We start from the raw sequence: 20,584 nt of genomic DNA, 5'->3' as shown, positions 1-20,584 counted from the left end.
GCTGCGCACAGGAGGGAACATGCACCCGGGCAGGACACACAGCTTCACCGGAGCCCTTCACGGCAGGACCGGGCTCCCACCTTCCCAGTCCCCAGGGTGACTCACTCCTCCGCACGGATCCCCCAGGTAGGTCTGGGACCAGGCCCCTGGACTCAGCACGCTCGCTCTCCCCACGACATCGTCACAACAGAGGGCCCCAACCACGTTTCTCAGCACGGGTCCAAAGCACACCAGCTCCAAGTGGGAATACCCCGCACTGCAGACGTGCTGGGGGAGGACGCCGTCACTGGGCACGGCACGTGTCCACGGTGCTTGCCCGTTCCCATGGCGCTCACGCTTACCTCTGGAAATCCTACAGAAAAGCACTTTCCACCGTACCAAGCTTCCTTGTGTGGCTCACCGGTGACTGCGGGAATACTGCCCACGTTCGCTACCGCTTCTCAATTACACGGGCTCTCAAGGGGTCTTCAGGGAGGCACCGTGGTCACCGTCCCCATGCTCTGCCGCTCGGGCCCAGCAGGAACCTCCCTCTGAGCACGGGCTGCAGACCACACGGCACGAGAAAGCAGTTCCCTATGAACCATGCACGCAGGGACAGCGGAGAAAACACCTGTCCTTTCCCTTCAGACACCTGCCTCCCTGCCCTTCACCCACTCAACGGTTCCTGCCGGACAGCTAAAGGGCGTGGACAGGCCACAAGGGGGAAACGTGCCAGAAGCACCCCCACCCGGGCCCCGTCTGTGGGGAGGACAGAAGGGAGGGGTGCAGGGGACGCTGACTCCATATGGGCCCCAGCGCTGACATCCGAGCCCCGAGGACCAGCAGGAGTGAAAGTACGGGAGGCCCCCAGACGTCTCTATGCCCCCGGGCCTTCCTCTGGAAGACAGGGCAGCGAACAACAAGGTGCACAGTATATAGTCTCACAGTGAGGACGTGATCCCACACGGAGGCCCGGAGGCCATCAGTCCCGGCTATGGACTCACTCAATCTCCAGACACCCGCCGGCCCAGCCCTTGAGCAGTGCAGCAAAGGGCAGCCGCTCGGGAATGTCTGCTAGATAACGAGGCTGCTGCCCCCAGGGTACTGACGAGGGTACTGACGAGGCCGCTGGAGGCTCGGGGAGGAGGCGACCAGGGAGAGACAGCCCGAGTCCTGCTAACTGCGCGAGGACAGACCGTGGGCCCACGCTGACCGAGCAGTGCGTGCGGGGAGCAGGTGGGACCTACCCGCAGACCCAGGCCGAAGCAGAAGCGATGGGGTGGCGGATGCCCACACACCTGCTTCCGGGCATCTGTCCGCCTGGGGACAGGGACGCACCTGCTTGGGGAAGATTCTGCCCAAGGACACAGTTTGCAGGGAGACTCCCTGGGTGCAGGTGAGGGGGCGGGGCCGCAGAGAGCAAGGGAAACTCTGCAGACTTTCTCCAGCCCTTCCCATCCGCGGGATGTCACCGATGAGACCTGAATCAACATTCAGGCTAGTCAAAACCATCTTGCCTGCCACTGCTTCCTTTCCATTTCGGGGCCCACAGGACACCGCGGCCTTACCTGTCACCCACGTTTCCCCACCCATAAATCATTTTCAGGTGGGGGAAGTGCGTGCCCTAGCTTCCGAACAGCACCTTCAGACTTCGAGAGAGACCGATGGCTCAGAAACACTGATGAGCCTCAAGGAGAACTTTAACTTTCACACACAGGATTCAACGTCAGCATGCCATTGTGCAAAACCAATTTTTGGTATTACTGTTGGCAAAAGTCTCAAACCAGATAGGCAGGAGGGATAATTAGCCCATTTGCAGAGCAGAAAAACTTGGAAATGCAAGACATGTTTCAAACTCCCAAGTTGATTTTCTTTTTTTTTTTTTCCCCAAATTGATTTTCAGAACAAAATGACATTTCTTCCTCAGAATAAGAATGACACCCTGAAAGCCAAGGGTAAAAACTCCACAGGCGGGCCTTCCCTGCCAAGTGAGCCACAATCCCAGGCTGCAGAATTCAGCCAAGAGCCTGCTTCTAGCTGCAGGGAAAAAACCTACAAAGTGGAAACATTTTGTCCACATCTCTAAATGCGCATCAGCAAGTGCCAACAAAGCTTTAGCTGCGCCTCATTCCTGAAAGAGAAGAGGGCACAATGACTGATGGCTCCAGGGCAACAGGCAAAACCCAGGACCAGCTCGTGCAAACCAGGACTCGGGGCCACCCTACCGGTAAGAGGTAAGAGGTAGGTGGCTCGGGGAAAGGAGGAGCAAGACTGAGACTGACTGCTAAACCATGTAAACAATGAAGTCCAAAAGAAAGACTCAAACCCTAAAATTAAGAATAATCAGAAACAGGGGCACCTGGGTGGTTCAGTGGGTTAAGTGTCTGACTCTTGATTTTGGCTCAGGTCATGAGCCCATGGTACCTGGGTCTGAGCCCCACGTCAGGGGCTCTCTCCCCCTCTCTGTGCCCCTTCCCTGTGCCTGCACTCTCTCTGGCTCTCAAAATAAATAACTCAAAAAAAAAAAAAAAAAAAGAATACACAGAACAAATAAACCTAATATCAAATTGTGTACGGTTATGTTACCAATCACATTGCTTTAAAACTCATTATTCTAAGTGCACAGTCTTGGGACCCATTTTTTCTAAAACCCAGAAGAACTGCAAAGACATTCTAAAACATCACTGCATAGGATGCCTAAACCAACATGGTATTACGAGCTGAAACTATTTTGTGCGTATCAAGGAAACAATACAGACATCACGAGAAGTCAAAGCTGTTTAAGAGACAGGAGACACCAACATGAAATAAATCAAGGGGGAAACTAAGGTTTACTGTGAACAGAAGAAACACCAACATGAAATCCAAGTTTCTCTTCTTACAAATATTTTTGTCTGGCTCTGTCTCCTGAAAGGACCTCAATGATGCCAACCCCAGTGACAATGAGCATGCCTAGCTCATTTGGATTTCCAAGTATCACTTCCACGCTAAAAGGAACCCAGGCTCCTCGGAGGAAGGATTTCAGATCTGAGGCAGGAAAAACACAAAGTGAGCCTGGGACAAATTCTTGTGCCAGAAAACAGGGTAACGTTCAAAGACTAACGGGGCCCTGGCCAAAGGACACGGGAGCCACTCTGAGGGGGACAGCGGAGTACCTAAGGAATAGGGATGATAACGGACCGTGGCACACTGAAGAAACACAAATCCGAGTGTCCACAGCAATTCCAAGGAGAGAAGAATGACAGGAGTACTCTTCCCGGAAGAGGGCCTGTCGGTCCACGGAGGAGGGCAGAGGCCGGACGATCCCCTCTGTAGCTCCCACGCGAGAATGGGTGTGCGCAGGACGCCAGGGACAACGCGGCCCACGGGGAGTGCCCCAGGGACTAGGGCTGTCACAGGCTCCGGAGGGGGTGCACAGAGAGACTCGGAGGGGTCTGGCGTCATCTGGCAGTCCAATGATCCTACCTCCGACCACAAGGACGGGGCCACCGGAAACCACAAGCCTCCGGAGGCGATGCCCAAAACGGGGGAGACGAGGTAAGGCTGGGGGGCCAAAGTGAGAGGCGTTAAAGCCCCGTGGGACGGGGTTACGCGGCATTTACACGGCAATACGGTTTATAACCAGCATGTTACCCCTATGATTGCCTAACCAACAAGACACGTAAGTACAGCAAACTGCTAACGGCAAGGTCACTGCCTGCAGTCTCCTCCTCCCTCTGGATAAGAACACTTTCCCCAGCAGGAACACCGCCCCGTCAGAATACGAGTTTTTTTTTTTTAATGTTCATTCATTTTTTAGAGAGACAGAGACAGAGTGCGAGAGGGGAGGGGCAGAGACAGAGGGAGACACAGAATCCGAAGCAGGCTCCAGGCTCTGAGCTGTCAGCACAGGGCCCGACGCGGGGCTCGAACCCACGGACCGTGAGATCATGACCCGACCCGAAGCTGGCCGCTTAACCGACGGAGCCACCCAGGAGCACAACAGGAGCGGTTTGGAGGGTCCTTGTACACAGGGCAAACATGAGTCCCCAAACGAGCTAGTTACCAAGTTGCTCAGCAACACCCAGCACTAAGGGCCAGCAGGCAGGACACAGGTTCAGAAAGAAAGGCCGTCTTCTCAGAGAGCGTGGCGTATTGTACACGGATGGGGCAGGACGCCGGCATCTCTGCCCAGCGGGAGGCGCCCCCCGCCCCACAGCCAAGCTGCTGCGAGGCGAGTGGGGCCGGCGCAGGGAAGACCGCAGGACCCGGCCCCTCCCCGAGTCCACCCGAGTGAAGACAGGGTACAGATCTCCAGGGACCTCACAGATGGCCTCTGAGACAGGCAAGCTCCACGCCACAGGACCCACGGACCGGCAGGGAGAGGGAAGAGCAGGAAGGAGGCAAAGCCGTCTCCCTGGCTTCTGACCACCGGACCAGAAGGCAAGCTGCTCCGTTCACAGGACGAGGCACAGGTGTGGGGAGGAGGGCGGTGGCCCCTGCGGAACTCAAAGAGCCCACGGTCCGCCCAGATGGAGCTTCACTACGAGGTGCTCGGAAAGGCGTCCGGGAGACAGAGCGGGGTGTATGAAGGAGAACACAGGGCAGCCGAACCTCCCAAGGAAAACCGCCTCCCCGGGTCTGACCCACGCCGACCCATGGGACGAAACGGCCATCCGGCAGCCGCACTGTGCACACGTTCCCCCATTCTACCGATCCACACACTCCCATGCCCTTCTACTGCCCTCCGTCAAACCGCATACGTCTCTGGCGAGGTACCTGCAGCACAGACTCAGTGTCAGCACCCGGAACGGTGCCTGCCACGCACTCAAGAAACAGGGGAATACTCTCACGTACGCCTCGTACCCACACACGTAAATATTACACACGCTGCTTTTAAACATTACGTAGTTCTGTATAGGATATCAAGACGCACACTGTCCTGTGCTTTATGTGATGGGTGATGTGAGGGGCCTGTACCTGTTGCCTAAAGCACGAATCTTAGAGCTCAACCCACACATTACAAGGAGCCACTCTACCCAATGACGTCTACACTGCATCCATTCTTGTCTCCTCCCCCAACCCACTATCCACCCAGTACCAGCACCAGCTTTTAAAAAATTCAACCAAGTCATGCCAGTCCCTCCCGGAGGCCACAATGCCCCGGGGCCCTCAACCGAAAGCCCAGCTCCTGGCGGGGCGAGGCTCTGTCCCACCACCAGCTGCCTGGCGCCCCACCTGGCTCCCCGTCCATGGCTTAAAACAAAGCCAGGTTTGTCCTTGACCCCGGCCTCTGCCCCTGCAGTCGCAGTGCTGGGAGAGTGTTCTCTCAGCCTCAGCCCCTGAGCAATCTCTCCTGAAAAGGCCTCTCGTGGACCACAGTGTGCCAGCAGGCAGCACTTCCTCCTAACTCCTTCCCTCTTTCAGGTGTGCCTCCACCGCGGTCTCCAAGGAGCACAGAAGCGGGAGCCCGGAGCCTGTGACGGTGCAGAGTCACCAAGGGGCTCAACAAGGGTGGGCGGTTGTGCCTGTGCAGATGATTCAGGTGCAGCAACACAGAAACCCTTGTGGTGGGGGCTGCACTGCAGTTGAGGGGCATCCCGCCCCCAGCCTGCTTCAGATTCTGGGTCTCCCACTCCCTGCCCCTCCCCTGCTTACACTCTGTCTCTCTCTCTCAAAAACAAACATAAAAAAAAATTAAAAAACAAACAACACTGATCAGACACTGTGATCAAGTCGCAGAATAAGTGTCACTTAAGCCATCCACCTCCTCAGCCTGCCCTGTATGGCCAGATCGTCACCACAAAGCCTGCCTTGGGCGGGCACCCGGCAGGGGAGGACGGCGGCACCGGGGGCTGGCCCGCTGACACCATCACCACTCCACGGACACGGGCTGAGCGTGGGCAAACTGGAGATTCAGATTAGAAGAACGACGGGTACTAGGCCAGGACTAGTGGGTTTCGTTTTCTCCCGTACCAACTGGTGATGACCAACACGTTTACTGTGACTTCTAGGTCTTCCCGCCTTCACTTACACACATGAGTAGTCTGTAAGCCAACCCATCACAGACTAGAAAAGACGAATACGATTTTAAGCGTGTCTGAAGGCATCGAAGAGATACTGAGGCGGCCACGACCGGAGGGACTGAGACCGCAAACAAAAGGGAAGCCCACTGAGCCAACTCTAATATTCAGAGTCCTCTCTCTCCCTCAAGGCATTGGATGATTCTGATTTTCATCAGGGATTTGAGACAATATACCAATGAGCTGGAAAGGAAACATAACGGAAAGCCAGGCAGAAAGTCGCGGCTAACTGAGCTCTGGACACCACAGGGAGGCACAGAAAATGACCCCGGCACTCAGCAAGCACGGCCTGAGAAGCTGAGCCTTCAGTGATCTCACGGTGCTGGGGAGAAAATAACCTGGCTTCAGGACCTACCACGAAGGAGGGGCCCTGGGAAACACTCAGGGCCTCCAGATGGAGATCCTGGAGGGTTCCATGGGGGTGGGGGGCAGTGGGAAGGCAGCTCACACTGCACCTTACAAAGCCTGAGCCCCACTCTCAGGTCACTCACGCCTGACTGGGCCCAGAAGCCTCCCCACACGGGGTGTGTCGGATGAAATGCCAAAGGAATACGGCTCCACGAAGAGCCTCTACACTTCTCCATAATGTCCCACATGCAATTAAAAAAAAAAAAGAAAAGAAAAGGGATGCCTGGGTGGCTCAGTCGGTTAAGCATCCAACTTCGGCTCAGGTCATGATCTCATGGTTTGTGGGTTCGAGCCCTGCATCAGGCTCTATGCTGACGGCTCAGAGCCCAGAGCCTGCTTCGGATTCTGCTTCTCCCTCTCTCTCTGCCCCTCTCCTGCTCATGCTCTCTCTCTCAAAAGTAAATAAACAGTAACAACAACAACAAAAAACTTTTAATAAAACAAGTAAAAAGTAAAAGAAAGAAAGAAAGAGAGAGAGGCACAGGGTAGCTCAGGCTAGTCAGTTAAGCATCCAGAACTTGGTTTCCACTCAGGTTTGTAAGTTTGAGCCCTGGGTCGAGCTCTGTGCTCACAGCATGGAGTCTGCTTGGGAGTTTCTCTCTCTTCCTCTTTTTCTGCCCCTCCCCTGCACTCTCTCCCTCTCTCTCAAAATAAAAAAGCAAACTTAAAAAAAAAAAAAAAAAAAACAAAAAACAAAAAAAACAAGGTATAACATAAGGACCAAAAGGAAAAAAGAACATAAACAGACCAGGAGGAGACCCATAGACTGGAATTACTGGATGCCAATGTCAACTGTTCAAAAACATATTTGACAAATGGGAAATTTTCAGAGAATCAAAACAGATTCTAAAACTGAAAATTATTGTAGCTAAAATTAAGAACTCACTCTGTGGGCTTAACATCAGACTAGACACGGGTGAAGGGAGACTCAGTGAACTGGAAGATAGGTCAGTAAAAAAATATACCTAGACAACAGTCAGAGGAAAAAGTCAAGAAAACAGAGGAGCCCGAGAGACACACAGGACATGGTAAAAAAGGTCCAATGAGAACCCTCAAAGTAGAGGAAACACAGAATGGGGAGTACTAGATTCCTACAGAGATAAGAGTCAAAACTTTTCCAAAACTGATAAAAGAACCAATACAGTGACTCCACAAAGAATGCCTGAGGGAAAAAGATGTTAAAAGTCATGAGAGGAAAAAGATACCACCTTCCATGGGACAACAACACTAGCAGCTGACTTTTCAAGAAAAGGAAAGGAAGCCAGATGATGGATTAGCATCTATAAAATGTTGAACAAAAATAACCACCGACCTGGAAGCCTTTACCTAACAGAAACGTTCTTCAAAAGTGAAGGCAAAGTAAAGATTGTTTTGGGGGGAAAAAAAAAGGACAACTCACCAACCAAAGACACGAACCAAAAGAAGTATTAATGCAGCTCTTTGAGGAAAAGAAGTCTCCGACAGAAACATGAAAAAACAAGGAGTGCAGAAGTTCACAACAGAAAGGGTAACTATGAGAACAAATCGTAACAAGCATTAACTGCACAACGCCAAAACCAATCTAAAATTTAAAAATATTACCCGACAAAGAAGGTGAAGGGGAGCTCAGTGCAGTTCAAGTGTCAAAGGAAAGAGCAGGGTCAGGGAAGGAGTGCAAATACTGAATCAGGCATAAGTTTAAAATGCACCTGCATCTAGCAATATACATATATTCCAATAACCTAACAGAGAAGTATACAATTAAAAAATATGTCACACTTCTAAAAGAAGGCCAGAGAGGGGCACCTGGGCGGCTCAGTTGGTTGAGCATCCGACTCCAGCCCAGTCATGATCCCACAGTTCGTGAGTTCGAGCCCCACGCCGGGCTCTGTGCTGACAGCTCAGAGCCTGGAGCCTGCTTCGGATTCTGTGTCTCCCTCTCTCTCTGCCCCTCCCCAGCTCATGCTCGCACTCTGTCAAAAATAAAGTTAAAAAACTTAAAAAAAAAATCTAAAAATAAATAAATAAAAGAAGGCCAGAGAGAAAAAGAACACAGAACAGGTGGGACAAAGAGGAAACTAGTAATACGGTACATGTAAACCAACGTATCAGTCATTACATTTAAACAAACACTCCGAGCAAAAGGTAAAGACTGTCAAATTCATTAAAATAAAACTAAGCATACACCGTCCACAAAGGTCCACCTTAAAATGTAAGATCACAGACAGATGAAAATAAAAGATACCCAAAACCCTACCGAAGAGAAAACTGATGTGGCAAATAGGACCAGGCAATAAAGGAACCTCTAAAGCAAAAAACACTACTAGAGACAAAGAACATTTCGTGACGAAAGTTCCGTCTACCAAGAAAACAAGAGTTCTAAATTTGAATGTACCTAATAGCGCAATCTCAAAATACATAAAAATTGACAAAAATAGAAAAGGAAAAATAGCCACATCCATAATCACGATGGGAGACTTGAAGATACATCTCTCAGTATCTGACAGAACCGACAACAACAGAAAAACCAAGGGAGGAGGACGGGGCTGTCCAATATGCGGTCACGTGCTTTATTTTAAGTACTTGAAATGAGGCTCCTCCAAACTGCGATGTGTGGAAAGTATAAAATGCACACCATAGTTTAAAGACAATACGATAAAAGAGAATGCAAAATATTTCATTAGCTTTTTCTCACGCTGACTATACACCGAAATGATATTTTGGATATGCGTGTTAGTAATATTATTAAACTCATTCTCGCCTATTCCTTACTTGATTTACAGTGGTTACTAGAATCTGAATTACGTCATTAACAAACTTTATCTAACCTATAAATATAGAATACTGCATTCCCCACGATACACATTATTTTCACGTGCCCAAGGAACAGTTAATGAAAATGAATGTATGCTAGGCCATTAGGAAAGTCAACTCATCTCAAAGGACTGAAATACTGCAGGGCGTATTTAGGGATTGCATTAGATTAACAGTTTATATCCTCCCAAAATTCATCACCCCCAAAGTGATGGTATGAAGACAGGGAGACTTCTGGTGGTGACCAGTCATAGGCGGCTGAGAGAGCACCGTCACCCCTGCCACATGAGGACAGGGAGAAGCAGGCTGTCGATGAACCAGGAAGCTGGCTCTCACCTGACACTGAATCTGCAGACGCCTTGATCTTGAGAACTTCCCAGTCTCCTGAACTATAGGAAAGAAGCTTCTGTCGCTTATTAGGCAGCCAGCCTGTGGTATTTTGTTACAGCCACCCAAAAACACTGAGACAGATACCCTCATGGAATTAAGCTAGAAATCAGTACAAAGAGAACGAGAAAATCCCCCTAAACATCAAGATGCGATATGCTCCTAAAAATTGTTATGAATTAAGAAAAAGATGCCACAATGAAAGTTAGAAAATAGTTTCACATAAAAGACAATAAAAATCTGGCTTATCAAAACTTGTGAGATCAATAAAGGTGTGCTTAAAGGGAAACTTACAGCTTTAAAATACACATATTATAGGGACACCTGGGTGGCTCAATCGGTTGGTGACCAACTCCTGATTTCGGCTCGGGTTATGATCTCAGTGCCACGGGATCGAGCCCCGAGCCAGGCTCCGCACTGAGTGAGGAGCCTGTTTGAGATTCTCTCTCTCTCCCTCTGCCTCTCTCTCCCCTGCTCACATTCTCATTCTAAAATGAATAAACAAACAAGCAAACAAGTAAAATACATATACTGGAAGAGAAGAAAGGCTAAAAATCAAATTAAATATTTAGTTCAAGAACTAGAAAAAAGAACAGCAAACAAATACAAAGTAGACAGAAGAAAAAACGGACCAGAAATTAACTCAATAGAAAACAAATATTAAATAGCAGAAATCAAAAGGGCACCCAAGTTGGTTCTCTGAAAAAGAGACAAAGCACCAATTACCAATATCAAGAATTTTTAAAAGGAAGTATCACAACAGATGCTGCAGATAGGAAGGATATTATAAACTACTTTCCACTTATTACTTGGAAAGTCTGGGTGGTCTGAGCAAATTCCTAGAAAACAAAATGCCTTATCTAAACAGACACAAGAAGAAATATAAAATCAGAAAAATCATATTTCTACAATAAAAAATATGAATCTGAAATTAAAAACCTTCTCACAACAGCACCAGCAGGTTTTGCCTATCAATTCTTCCAAAAAGTAAACACAAAAAACTTCTTCTGGGAAAGCACAAGGTGCGCTTCCTCCCTTGTTTTATGAGAGCAGCACAACCTTAACCCCAAAGCCCAGCAAGGCCGGTACCAGAAAGTACAACTGAAGACCCGCCTCTCTCATGAATACAGATGCAAGAATCCTAAGCAAAATATTAACAAATAAAATCCAGTGAAAAGAGAAAACATATTCTTGGGATTATTCTAGAAGGACAAAAACATTTTTAAGGTAAACCACAACATTATAAAAACAAAAACAAAAACACTTGTCCCAAAAGATGGAAAAATCACATTTAAGAAAATTTAATATAATCGATGATTAAAAAAAAAACTTAGGAAACCAAAAATAGAGGAGAATTTTCATATTTTGGTAAAAGCATCCACCAATAAAGCCACAGCAGGTGTCATATGTAGTGGTAAAATACTGAAAGCTTTGGGGCACCTGGGTACCTCAGTCAGTTACGTGTCCAACTCTTGATTTCAGCTCAGGTCATGATCTCACAGTTTGTGAGTTCGAGCCTGACATCAGACTCCGTGCTGACAGTGTGGAGTCAGCTTGGGATTCTCTCTCTCCCCTTCTCTCTCTGCCCTTACCCCATGCACTCTCTAAATAAATAAATAAGTAGACTTTAATAAATACTAAAGGTCACCTTGCTGGAAACCAAAGCAAAAATGAACTATTGGGACCTCATCAAAATAAAAAGCTTCTGCACAGCAAAGGAAACAATCAACAAAACTAAAAGGCATCCGACAGAATGGGAGAAGATATTTGCAGGTGACATATCAGATACAGGCTTAGTATCCAAAATCTATAAAGAACTTATCAAACTCAACACCCAAAAAACAAATAATCCAGTGAAGAAATGGGCAAAAGACATGAACAGACACTTTTCCAAAGAAGACATCCAGATGGCCAACCGACACATGAAAAAATGCTCAATATCACTCATCATCAGGGAAAGACAAATCAAAACCACAATGAGATACCACCTGACACCTGTCAGAATGGCTCACATTAACAACTCAAGCAACAACAGATGTTGGTGAGGATGTGGAGAGCGAAGATGTCTTTTGCACTGCTGGTGGGAATGCAAACTGATGCAGCCACGCTGGAAAACAGTCTGGAGGTTCCTCAAAAAACTAAAAATAGAACTACCCTACGACCCAGCAATTGCACTACTAGGTATTTATCCAAGAGATACAGGTGTGCTGTTTCGAAGGGGCATGTGTACCCCCATGTTTATAGCAGCACTATCGACAACGCCCAAAGTATGGAAAGAGCCCAAATGTCCATCGACAGATGAATGGATAAAGAAGATGTGGTGTATATATATATACAATGGAGTCTTACTCGGCAATCAAAAAGAATGAAATCTTGCCATTTGCAACTACATGGATGGAACTAGACCGTATTACGCTAAACGAAATTAGGCAGAGAAAGACAAATATATGACTTCACTCATATGAGGACTTTAAGAGACAAAACTGATGAACATAAGGGAAGGGAAGCAAAAATAATATAAAAACAGGGAGGGGACAAAACAGAAGAGACTCATAAATATGGAGAACAAACTGAGGGTTACTGGAGGGGTTGTGGGAGGGGAGATGGGCTATAGGGGTCAGAGGCACTAAGGAACCTACTCCTGAAATCATGGTTGCACTATACGCTAACTAATTTGGATGTAAATTTTTAAAAATTAATTAATTAAAAAAAATCACCTTGCTAATAAAAAAAAAAAAAAATAATACCGAAAGCCTTTTCTCCAATATCTGGAAGGAGACAAGGACACCTCTTCTCACCACTTCCATTCAACGCTGTACTGGGGGCCCTAGCCAGTACAAGGCAAGAAACATAAAAATGGTTATACTACTTGGAAAAAACAAAAGAAAGTTACCAAAAGGCACCACTGAGAGAATGGAAGGCAGACGCACACAAGAATGTGAAAACATCTGCCACTCACGGATGTTCAAAATACATAGAAAGAATTCCTTCGAATCAATAAAAAACAAAACAGACAACCCAATCATAAAATGGGCAAAAGGCAATTATGTCACAAAAGAAACACGCAAGTGGCCCAGAAGCACACGGGGGCGGGTCCCGAGGGAGCAGCACGTTCGCACCACACCTCCCGGCACCCGGGCCCCAGCACACAGCTCACACACAGGAGAACCGGCACCAGCAGGCATCGGCCAGCCCCGAGCGCCCGCGCACCGTTGCTGGCGGGGAACAGACCCACGTGCCACCACTCACGCCCTGCTCCGCCGAGCACACCCTGCAGAGATGTACGCGGATCCGCGGGGCGGCCTCTGCACGAACCGGAGCACCCGCAGGAGAAAGAATAAACCGTGCTGTGCTCGCACACTGGGCCCTCGACGGCAGGGGAGGACCGGCACAGCCACACAAGGCAAGCAGGCGCATCGCGCGCGCACAGCGCTGAAGGGTTAGCCCGTCGCGAAGCCAAGAACATGCCAAAGCAATCACTGGTGAAAGTCAAGACCGTGGTTAGCTCTGGGGGACGTTCGCCGGGAGTGGGCGGGAGGGGAATTCTGGGAGCGCGGTAAGGTTCCATTTCTTCATCCAGGTGGCGGTTCCAAGAACGTGTTCGCCGAGTGAAAAGTTCACAATCGTGAATGGACATTTCAGTGAATTTTTCTGATTATGTTACAGTTACAATTTTTTAGAGTATTGTTACTCGCGTACACAACGCGCCCACAGCACAAGTGCACTCACTTTACTTACATACCTATCTGCCCACACTATCAGCTGCCAAACGTGAGACGGGGATCAGGAGAGGGAAAGGTCCGGAACAAGTGTACTCAATGGTTCCCGTGTTTCTGAAATGCTGGTCTCCGGTCCTCAGGGGAGGTGGGGAGGCAGGGTGGTGGAGAGGTCCTCAGGCAGGGAGGTAGGACGGTGGGGAGGGGGGAAGAAGGGGAGGGGGGAAGAAGGGGAGGTGGGAAGCCACCGTTGCATTCTCCACTCAGCAAAGCACTCCCAGTCTGAAAACAAATCACTGAGCGACTGTGTCACCACCCCCCCTGGTGTGACAACCTCTACTGCACAAAACTCCTGTTGCTTCCATTCTGTCGTGATGTGGTGCATGCTCAGTCTTTCAAAAATCTAGCTGCTCAAACACAGAAGCATTTGATATGCACTTCGGTGCACCACCTCAAGTTCCACTGAAACAAATACAACTACAAAACAAAGAAACAAAACTACAAAAAACGAAAAACGTACAAGCACAACGAAATCCTGGTAGAGCTCCACTTGGCCTGCGCTCTTGAGCTCGCGGAAATAAAACCTGTTCTGGACACTCCAGATGATCTGTGAGGCTCCTGTGAGAAAGCCGTGACGGTTCTCTGCCCCAACAGGAAAGGAGTGCTACGGGAATAACGTCAGATTATTGCTGCTAAAAAGGAAATGCAAACGTTGGGCTTATCGATCTTTCAGGAGAGCGGACCACAGCCAAGAAACGCATTCGGGCTAGCAATTATTCATTTACTACCTGCGCACTGCAGACCCGCACACGCGTGTACGCGGGATCCTGGGTAAGCCGAGGGACACCAACGTGGCGCGTGAACACCCAAGCAGCCCCCGTGCCTCCCGCACGCTCGGTGCCACTCACCTTCCGCCTGCCGGGGCGACGCTTTCGGCCCTCACCCACCATTACATCCTCGCTCAGCTCCGCCAGAAAAAGCCACGAAACGCCAGGCCCGGGGTAACCTACTCAGACCAACAGCTTCAGTGTTCTCTCAAGCTTTACGATTCCCATCAGCCACAGGGAAAGTTCCAAAGGAATTAATCTCAGTCTCACAGCCCCCATAACAACTTCGGTTTATAAAACGCGGGTGTTCGTATAAAGACAGCCTGTGGAAATATCCTTCCTGGGAAATCAATCCAGTCTGTCCATTAAATTTCATTAGAAAATTGGAAATCTGTGACAAAACCCGGGAGAAGTACACGTGCAGCAGGAAATGGCCTAAGATGACAGAAGAGAAGGCACCACGCAGCTTGGTTGCCTCACGGCCCTTTCCCAAAATCTCTAGGGCGGTGTCCCCCATCTCCGCGGTTCCTCCTGCTTCCCAAGGAAAGGGGACAAGCGTTACGAGGTGCACAGAGTAAAGCGCCTGACTTTAGAGCACCGCGGACTCTGTTCCCCGCCGGGGGGTCAACTCTGTCCGAAGGTGACTTACGAAAACCAGGACCACCACTTCACAGATGGTTACGCACGACACTCACCTAAAATATTAACACCACGAAAGCCGATATTGGGACACAACGTTTAGAAGGAGAAAGTCTGAGAGGGTGCAGGTGAAAAGCATCTGTACCTGTGGAAGGGCAGTGTTGAGCTGTCTCTGCAAGGAATCTCTTTCATGACCGACCTCATGCAACTTCCCCTGGGTCAACGCCAGCGTTTCCTGAGTCTCTCGCAGCGTGTCCAGGAGACGGTCCCTCTCCTCCAGCATGGACACCATCAACTGCTCAAAGTGGGAATCTGCATCCGGCTGCGAAGGGGAGCCCGACCCGTGGGTCCCGCTTCCTCCGGGCGGGCCTTCTGCCTCACTGATGGTCGGCATCACCTCGCACATCATCTTGAAATAAAAGACCCAGGCCACAGTCATCAAGTGCAAACTAAAGGCTCCCACAAACCTGCAACTTTACAGCTATCTGTAGCTAATGACTGAAAGGTTGGCGGCCTCGTTACTCTCGGAGCTGGCTGTTACGCTCTGAACAGACGAGAAGCCGGGAAAACACAAAGCCCAAGTGCCAGAACACGCGAGATGAACACGACTGTACGGACAATAATCCAGTTTAGGGGTAAAGACCCAAGCCTACCCCTCCCCTAAAGGACAAACCCTGTGGCATTTTGTTTGCAAAGCTGTACTTTCTAGTTGTTCTAGTTGTTGAAAACAAGTGTGCTTCTGTAAACTTTTTTTTTTTTCCCGATTTCCCGGTGGGGGGAGAGAAAAAGTCAAAACCCATGCCACCCAATCATTTTTCAGGAAGAGCACAGAAGGAGCATACAGCCAGTAAACCTGACAAGTACAAAATCCATCAGGCATCTTACAGGAATGTGTGCAGTCAGCTCCCGAGGAGGGCTGACGGCTCCCCGAATTCTCGGGCTGGATCTGGTGCAGCGCTAAAAGGAACTGGATTCCTTAAGGGCCGGGAAAGGTGTTTTTCAACGGCTGCAAACGAGCAACGGCCAGTCAACCTAACTTACGTAAGTTAACAGCCAGAAACAAAAAAGAGAGAGAGAGAGAGGAGGAGAAAGAAAACTTCCACAAATGAAGCAGGTCGCTCCGGCCGCGGGCGGCCAAGAAGGAAGGAAAAGTGAAAGGGGAGACTACGAGCCGCTCCGAAGGGTCTCCAACCGCACGCCGGCACGAGGGCCGGGGGGCCGGTTCCCGAGGCTGCGCCCGGGACAAGGCGATGCCCAGGGCCGCGCGCCGGACGGCGACAACGACCTCCGCCCCACTCGCGGCCGCGCCGGGCGCCGCAGAGCCGCCGGACCCCGGGGCGGCGACAGCCGCCGCCAACCGGAGCGCAGCCCGGGTCGCTGCTTCTCCCGGCCACAGGTCCTCGGGCCCCGCGCTCGGCGCCGGGGTGACCGAGTGACCGGGGCCACCGGGGCGCCGCGGTCAGGGGAGGGAGCGGCGCGCGGCCGCAGGAGCCCGTCCCCCGGGGCGCGTCCGCCGGGGGTCCCGGCCGGGGAAAGGGGGGGGCTGACAGCGAGCGCCGAGCAGCCGCTGCGGGGAGGGGGCCGGCGCCCGGGGCGACCTCGGCCCCGCTCCGCCCCGAGCCCGCCTCGGTGTCCCGCTCCCTTACCTTGCTCGCCGGCGGGAGCGGGCGAGGCTCCGCGGCGGTCGCGGGCGGCTGCTCGCTCCGGGCGAGCTGGGGGCCCGACGAAGGCAGCCCGCGCCCGCGCCCGCCGGCCCCGGGCCCGCAGCCCCCAGTCACTAAGGCCGGCCCGCGGCCGGACACTGGCGGAGCGCAGGAGGAGCGGGCCCGGCTGCGCGTCGCCGGCGTCAACGTGCCCGACGTCGGGCGCGTCGGCGTGGCGTCAGCGCCGAGCGCCGCAGGCCGGCCCCGCCCCCTGCGAGGAGAGCCGCGGAGGCCGAGTGCGCAAGCGCCGCCCTCTCGGGCGGGCGGGGCGGGCCTCCCGGGAGCCGATTGGCTGGGTGCCGCCGGAGCCCCGCCCCTGCCCAGGTAGGGGGTCTCCCTGCGGGAGCCGCGGCTCGGGGCGGAGGTCCGGCTCCCCGAGGGCACCTGCGCCACGTATCCTCCTACAGCCGCGGGGACGCCGAAGGCCGTTACCGAGCGTCCTCCGTGCATCAGGTTCTGCGCCAGACCCTTCCCAGACGCCACGTCCACACACCTCACCGGACGGCGCGCCCAGGCGCGAGTCACCTGCTGGCGGTGGCTCCTGGGGACAGACGCACCAGGACACGCGGTTTCTATGTAGGGCCCCCTCTCCGAGGCTTACCTGCTATACCTGCGGAGGCTCCTGGGCGCTGCGCGGGGAGCGCAGGCTCTGGAGCCAGGCCCAGCTGGTTCAACTCCCAGCACGTGCTTCAACCTGCAGTGTGGGCCTGGGCAACTCAGGAGAGCCCGCTGGGACTCAGCGCCTCATCTGCAGGATGGAAAAATGACACAGACCTGCCCCACGGCTGTTATCTCAAGGACAATCAAAGGGTGGTCATTCTCACCCTTGTCCTTATTCATATTCACGTTTTGCACTTAACCTTTTGAAAACACCTGTTACGAGCCAAGTGCCGCGCTAGATCTTGCAGACGCAGAGGATGATAGATACATCTTTAACAATTTAAAGCAGATGCTCCCCCTTCACAGTTTGACGCCTGGAGCACAAACTCTTCACAAGGCGAAATGTCAGAGCATTGCCGCCGGGCGCCACCGGCTACTGACTGCCCGTGGGAGGCAGCCGGGAGCCCCTGAACTAACCCAAGTCTAAGTGAAGTTGGCGTGGGGAGCCGGTGAACCCTTCTAAGGCAGATGCCTCGATTCCCGTTGTGAGCTCACCAAGAATGGGCGTTGCCTCCTATGGGCTTTATCTCCTTGGGTCCAGAACCACACCTTTCTTTCATTCGTGTATTCATTCGTTGAACAAACATTGACTACACATAAATATGAGTTTGCACCCCCTGACCCAGGGTCTGGAGCAGAGGGAAACTTCCAGCTCTCCTCAAGTGCACCAGCTTAATTCATCCAGCCAGTGTTTGCACCACACGCAAAGTATCTGTCTCCCGAGAAATCGACACGATGCCAATATTTAGTTCAGCGGAGTGGAATGTTCATTTCATGAACAGGTGCAGACCACTCTGAGCCAGGCACGGTCCAGGTTTGGGGAACACAGAGCTGTTGAAAATACTGCTTCCCCCAGTTCACAGCCTTGGAGGGGAGAAGAGAAACAGACCATCACAATGTCTGTTACAAATGTCATGTTACAAGTATGTAACTGAGTGCTGCGGCACCCCACAGTCAGCAAGAACCAACTCTTCAGCTGGCATCACAGAAAGGGCTTCACAAAGGAGGTAACATCGGAGCTGCATCTGGAAGGATGAGTAGTTTCCCGGGCACAGAAGGGAAATTGGTACAGCTCCAGGAAAGTGAGATCCCAGATTTCACCATTTACAAGCATGCGTTCATTCATCTCCCCCAGATGACAAAACCAGTCAGAGGAAAATTGTAAACAACTTCAATGGCCCCCAAAAAGAGACTGATGAAATCTTTGCACTTTCAGGGCGCCTGGGTGGCTCAGTCAGTGAAGCATTCGACTCCTGAATTCACCTCAGGTCACGATCCCAGGGTCGTGGGATCAAGGCCCAAATCCAGTTCCTCACGAAGCATGGAGCCTACTTAAGATTCTCTCTCTCTCTTCCTCTCTCTCTCTGTGTGTCTCTCTCTCCCCCCTCTGCCTTGCTCTCTCTCAAAAAAAAAAAAAAAATGAATGAATCATGGCAAATGGCTTTGGGGAGGTTAAAACGACTTTTATATGTATCTATACCACCCAACTATAAACTATTTCCACAAAGTATTTATCCCAGAAATATTTGAGAGATTGGGTGGCTTCCTTGTAAGGTTCAGGCAGGAAAACAACGAGCGGGGAAAATGTTTTCATTCCAATTCTGTTGAAGGCTCGATAAAGAAAGTACGGTACTACGGGCGCGGAGGGGATAGACCGTTCACACCGTGCCCAGGGTTGTGTTTTTGCAGGTGTAACCACCACAGCCTCAGCTCTCTGGATGATGTGGTTTTTGTCATCCTGGAGCATGACCCAGGCCACCTCTCCTTTCTAGACCTGCAAACAGCTCAAGAGAAGGGTTCTTCTAAGGTCTGAGAGTGTCCCCCGTCTCTCTAGAGTATGAAAAACGGGGCCCTGGGTGGCTCAGTCAGTTAAGTATCCAACTTCGGCTCAGGTCGTGATTTCACAGTTCGTGGGTTTGAGTCCCACATCGGGCTCTGGGCTGACAGCTCAGAGCCTGGAGCCTGCTTCAGATCTGTGTCTCCCTCTCTCTCTCTCTCTCGGCCCCTCCCTCGCTAGTGCCCTGTCTCTCTCGGTCTCTCAAAAATAAACATTAAAATTTTTTCTAGAATATGTAAAACAGCCTAATGAAGGGTGGGGTGACAATATGGTTCTGGGAAGCTCTGAACTGGGGGTGGTTGGCGGAAGATGCGGCCGCCTGTTCAAGAGGAGGAAACCAAAGCCCGGAGATGCCAAAAAGGGTTTGCCCACAGGCACCCAGTTAGTTTAGAGCAGATGCGGAACTGGAGTCATTAGTGAACTGGGGGCTTTCGGTTCCCGATCCAGTCGCTGTACTGTTAGGACCAAGGGGTGGTCGCTTGAAGGGAACACCGAAGAGTAGGCATTCTATCGGTGGGTCTCCAGTGCTGCCCAGGTAATCCAGTCCCTGTGGGAGAGGCAGGGGCCCTGGGCTTGGGGACTTCAGTCATCAGAGTCAACCCAGTTTGGGCTTCGCGTGTGTTCCTGCTAAGGTGGTGATCAGTGAACAGGAAGAGAAAGAAAGAGAACCGTTTCACTTGTTTGGCTCATTTAGTTCTTTTTATTTATTTATTTTGAGGGAGAGAGAGAGAGAGAGAGAGAGCACACGCGCAAGTGAGGGAGGGGCAGAGAGAGAAAGAGAGAGAATCCCAAGTGGGCTCTGTGCTGTCCAGACCTGAAATCAAGAGTCGGACCCTCAACTACTGAGCCACCCAGACGCCCTTCATCCAGTTGTTAAAGTAATTCCCCCACGTGGCTGTCCCTGTGTCCTGCTCATTATGCAGATGAGGACACTGAAGGCCAAGAGGTTGGTAAGCAGGAGAGACTGTCGGCCAGAACGTTCCGGTTGCCGTGGCAATTCCATTTCTCACGGTCAACCAGCCCTGAGGTTTTTGATCCGTGGATGAGCCACTCAGGAGGTTAGCGGATGTGTGCTCACCCCTGTGAGCGCAGATGGGGAAATCACAGTTGCAGAACCTTCTGTGGAGACCCATGTCCCCCCAGAGCCTCACTCGACCCTCACGGGCACATCCTACATCCTTTTACGATGAGGCCACTGAGGCTCGAGAGGTTAGCTTGCCTGTCCGGTTTATAATTTGCCTAGAGCTTGGTCTTGAACCCGAGACTGCCTCCAAAGCCAGCGTTCTGGATGCTACATCAGAAGGTGTCCCCGGGGGCGCCTGGGTGGCTCAGTCGGTTAAGCGTCCGACTTCAGCTCAGGTCACGATCTCGCGGTTCGTGAGTTCGAGCCCCGCGTCGGGCTCTGGGCTGATGGCTCAGAGCCTGGAGCCTGCTTCCGATTCTGTGTCTCCCTCTCTCTCTGACTCTCCCGCATTCATGCTCTGTCTCTCTCTGTCCCAAACATAAATAAACGTTAAAAAAAAAAAATTTAAAAAGGTGTCCCCGGACCCCCAAAGCTGGGGACAAGACCCCT

General features: G+C 51.4%; 1 protein-coding gene across 3 annotated transcripts in view; it reads right to left on the bottom strand.

Moving 5' to 3' along the window:
• PPFIA1 (PTPRF interacting protein alpha 1) overlaps nucleotides 1-16,557 on the bottom strand; it is a 90,779-nt gene extending 74,222 nt beyond the window's left edge. For 2 of the 3 annotated variants that reach the window (XM_032594950.1, XM_030331470.1), the window contains exons 1-2: nucleotides 16,458-16,557; nucleotides 14,957-15,220 (exon numbers count right to left, since the gene is read on the bottom strand). In XM_032594950.1, the coding sequence (XP_032450841.1) occupies nucleotides 14,957-15,220 (264 nt within the window). In that variant the 5' untranslated portion in view covers nucleotides 16,458-16,557. The remainder of the gene's footprint in view (nucleotides 1-14,956; nucleotides 15,221-16,457) is intronic. The other variant, XM_030331469.1, reaches the window with a different exon arrangement.
• Nucleotides 16,558-20,584: the final 4,027 nt, after the last annotated feature.

Source organism: Lynx canadensis, chromosome D1, assembly GCF_007474595.2.
Source record: "Lynx canadensis isolate LIC74 chromosome D1, mLynCan4.pri.v2, whole genome shotgun sequence".
Lineage (NCBI taxonomy): Eukaryota > Metazoa > Chordata > Mammalia > Carnivora > Felidae > Lynx > Lynx canadensis.
The sequence above is the reverse complement of the archived record's forward strand: the minus strand, read 5'-3'. Positions and strand labels throughout refer to the sequence as shown.